The sequence below is a fragment of the Choloepus didactylus genome, chromosome 15, assembly GCF_015220235.1.
Source record: "Choloepus didactylus isolate mChoDid1 chromosome 15, mChoDid1.pri, whole genome shotgun sequence".
Lineage (NCBI taxonomy): Eukaryota > Metazoa > Chordata > Mammalia > Pilosa > Megalonychidae > Choloepus > Choloepus didactylus.
Window position 1 is genome coordinate 12,968,754 of NC_051321.1, and position 2,812 is coordinate 12,971,565.

General features: G+C 38.4%; 1 protein-coding gene across 2 annotated transcripts; it reads left to right on the plus strand.

Moving 5' to 3' along the window:
- The first annotated feature begins 501 nt into the window (after positions 1 to 501).
- LOC119510614 (acidic leucine-rich nuclear phosphoprotein 32 family member E-like) lies at positions 502 to 2,293 on the plus strand. 2 transcript variants are annotated; one of them, XM_037805030.1, is made up of 2 exons: positions 502 to 945; positions 1,112 to 1,271. In XM_037805030.1, exons 1-2 carry the CDS (start codon positions 620 to 622, stop codon positions 1,269 to 1,271), a joined length of 486 nt encoding a protein of 161 aa, XP_037660958.1. In that variant the 5' UTR covers positions 502 to 619. The 2 variants fall into 2 exon arrangements, with proteins under 2 accessions (XP_037660958.1, XP_037660957.1); XM_037805029.1 differs by having other exon boundaries at positions 502 to 2,293.
- Positions 2,294 to 2,812: the final 519 nt, after the last annotated feature.

The following is a 2,812-nucleotide window of genomic DNA, read 5'->3' on the forward strand; positions in this document are numbered from 1 at the left end:
CTGAGTGGGAGCATCAGATTGGCTGGATCTGGGCCCAGCTTCTGGAATCTCAGGCAGGACTGTCCCTGTCATTGAGAGTCATGCAAGGCAGGATGCCCCCTTTCTCCTTGTCACATAATAACACACATGTCCACCACAGCTGTCACGGCTGACTGAATAAATATACCTCTGTGCCAGGTGGACAGACATCCTGAAGACCAGCTAGCCTGGATGCTGAAGAATAAAAACAGTTATCCAGGATAGAGGGGAACCAGCATGCCTTCTGTTTCTTTAGGTATTCTAAACTTTAAAGACATCTGCTCCAGTTTCTGAGCAGCCATTGAAGGGGAAGGAACTGCGGGTGTGTGTGTGTATGTGTGTGTGTGTGTGCGTGCGTGTGTGTGTGTGCGTGCGCGAGTGTGTGGACAAGGAGGTGGGGGCAGCCGAGTTAGAGTTCCAACTCCTTGGACTCCATTTGCTATTCTATTTCTTCCCCACACCTATCTGTTGGTGGTGGGCTTTCTATTTGCGTTTCTTTTCACTCATTTCCACAGCTTTTTAAATTTTAGGGTTGGGGGTAGTGGGGAAACACAGGAAAAGGGAAGGGAGGAGAGTAGTGGCAGAAGAGGAGGAGGAGGACATGGAGATGAAGAAGAGGATTAACCTGGAGTTAAGGAACAGAGCTCCGGAAGAGGTAACAGAGTTAGTCCTCGATAATTGCCACTGTGTCAATGGGGAAATTGAGGGTCTGAATGATACTTTTAAAGAATTAGAGTTTCTGAGTATGGCTAATGTGGAACTAAGTTCACTGGCCCGGCTTCCCAGCTTAAATAAACTGCGAAAGTTGGAACTTAGTGACAATATAATCTCTGGAGGCTTGGAAGTCCTGGCAGAGAAATGTCCAAATCTAACCTACCTCAATCTGAGTGGAAACAAAATCAAAGATCTCAGCACAGTAGAAGCTCTGCAAAATCTTAAAAATTTGAAAAGTCTCGACTTGTTTAACTGTGAGATCACAAATCTGGAAGATTATAGAGAAAGTATATTTGAACTACTGCAGCAAATCACATACTTAGATGGATTTGATCAGGAGGATAATGAAGCACCAGACTCTGAAGAGGAGGATGATGAGGATGGAGATGAAGATGATGAAGATGAAGAGGAAGATGAAGCTGGTCCACCTGAAGGATATGAAGAAGAGGAGGAGGAAGATGAGGAGGAGGAAGATGAGGATGAAGATGAAGCTGGCTCAGAATTGGGAGAGGGAGAAGAAGTGGGCCTCTCATACTTAATGAAAGAAGAAATTCAGGATGAAGAAGATGATGATGACTATGTTGAAGAAGGAGAAGAGGAGGAGGAAGAGGAAGGTCTTCGAGGGGAGAAGAGGAAACGAGATGCTGAAGATGATGGAGAGGAAGATGACTAGATCATTTTAAGACTAGGTTCCCTAATGTTCCTGGATTTGCAGTAGAGCGATCACGTCTTCTTTCTTTCTTCATGTACGATAGCTATCCCTGAAGATAACATGTAACTTTTTATAGGAAAAGTGTGGTTTTACTATTTTTGCCTTTTTATCATTCCAAATAAGATTTATTAGTCTGTTTATGAACATGTTGTATGTAGAGAAAAATTTTCATTGACCCCCATTGTGAAATTCCCTAGCAATTATTTGGAATCTTAATTTTTCTAATTCAAGTTCACTGTATTAGCCATTTTTAGCCCATAATTAAAACATGATAGGTTTTACACAGGTTTAGTATGGTGCATTTCATTCATAAGGTTTTAAAGTTATTTATAAACTAATTGAAATCACAGTAGGCTATAATATGGAATGGCAATAGTCTCTTGAATGATAAGTTGGTTTTTTTTCAGAGGTGACCCAGAAACCTTTAGTTCAAAGACAATGATTTTTTTTTTTTTGGCTAAGAATATTTGGGTACTTTTTGTCACATGTGTAACTTGGAAAGTAGAAGCAGAATTGTAAAGGTTCTATTTAGCAATACAGTTCATGGATTTTGTGGAGGCTTCTGAAACCTCTGTTAAGCCTGGTGACTGATAAGATTTTATTTTTGAAGGAAAAATTGCCTATACTAAGTTCAGAGATATGTAGGTGAACCTTTTTTTCTTCAAGCTGCAGATCATGACATGCCAGGGTTTTATTTTGTTTTGTTTTGTTTTCAGGTGTGCATTCCTCTTCCTCTCAGCAATTCCTTTATGATCACCTACCTTTCTTGTTTCACTTCCCTCCATCTCAAAAAAAAAAAAAAAAAGGTTGGAAACCTTGTGGATACCAGGAAAACCTTCAGTCGTATATCAGAACCACTTTTTCAGATCTCTTAGTTTTAAATGACCAAATGAAAGAAATTGAGTATTTTCTCTGATACAAATATTACTATCCATACAGTTTTATGCAACGGGTTCTGCTTAAATGTAAATCTTTATTTGTTGACAACAGGTATAGACTGTTATTGGTAGGATGGAGAAAAAGAAGCAGGGGAGGCTTTTGGAAGAAGTGTCATTAGTCAGAACAATTGCCTTCTTGATAATTAATGAGACATACAAGTCAATATTTTTAAATTGGCTTCCCAAATGATTTGGATACTACTTTGCAAAGTATTTTTAATTTTCAATTATTTTTCATATAAAGCGTTATCAGATATTACAGCATTTAATTGGAATATATTAAGGCAGTTGGAAAATTATTTGAAACTAAATTGATATTAAAATTAAGATTTGTTTTCCAAATGGATGTCCAGTAAAAATATAAAAGTATTTGGGATAAGTGTGAGTGTGCATGTATGTGTTCTTTGTATGGCTAGTAAATAAATTATAA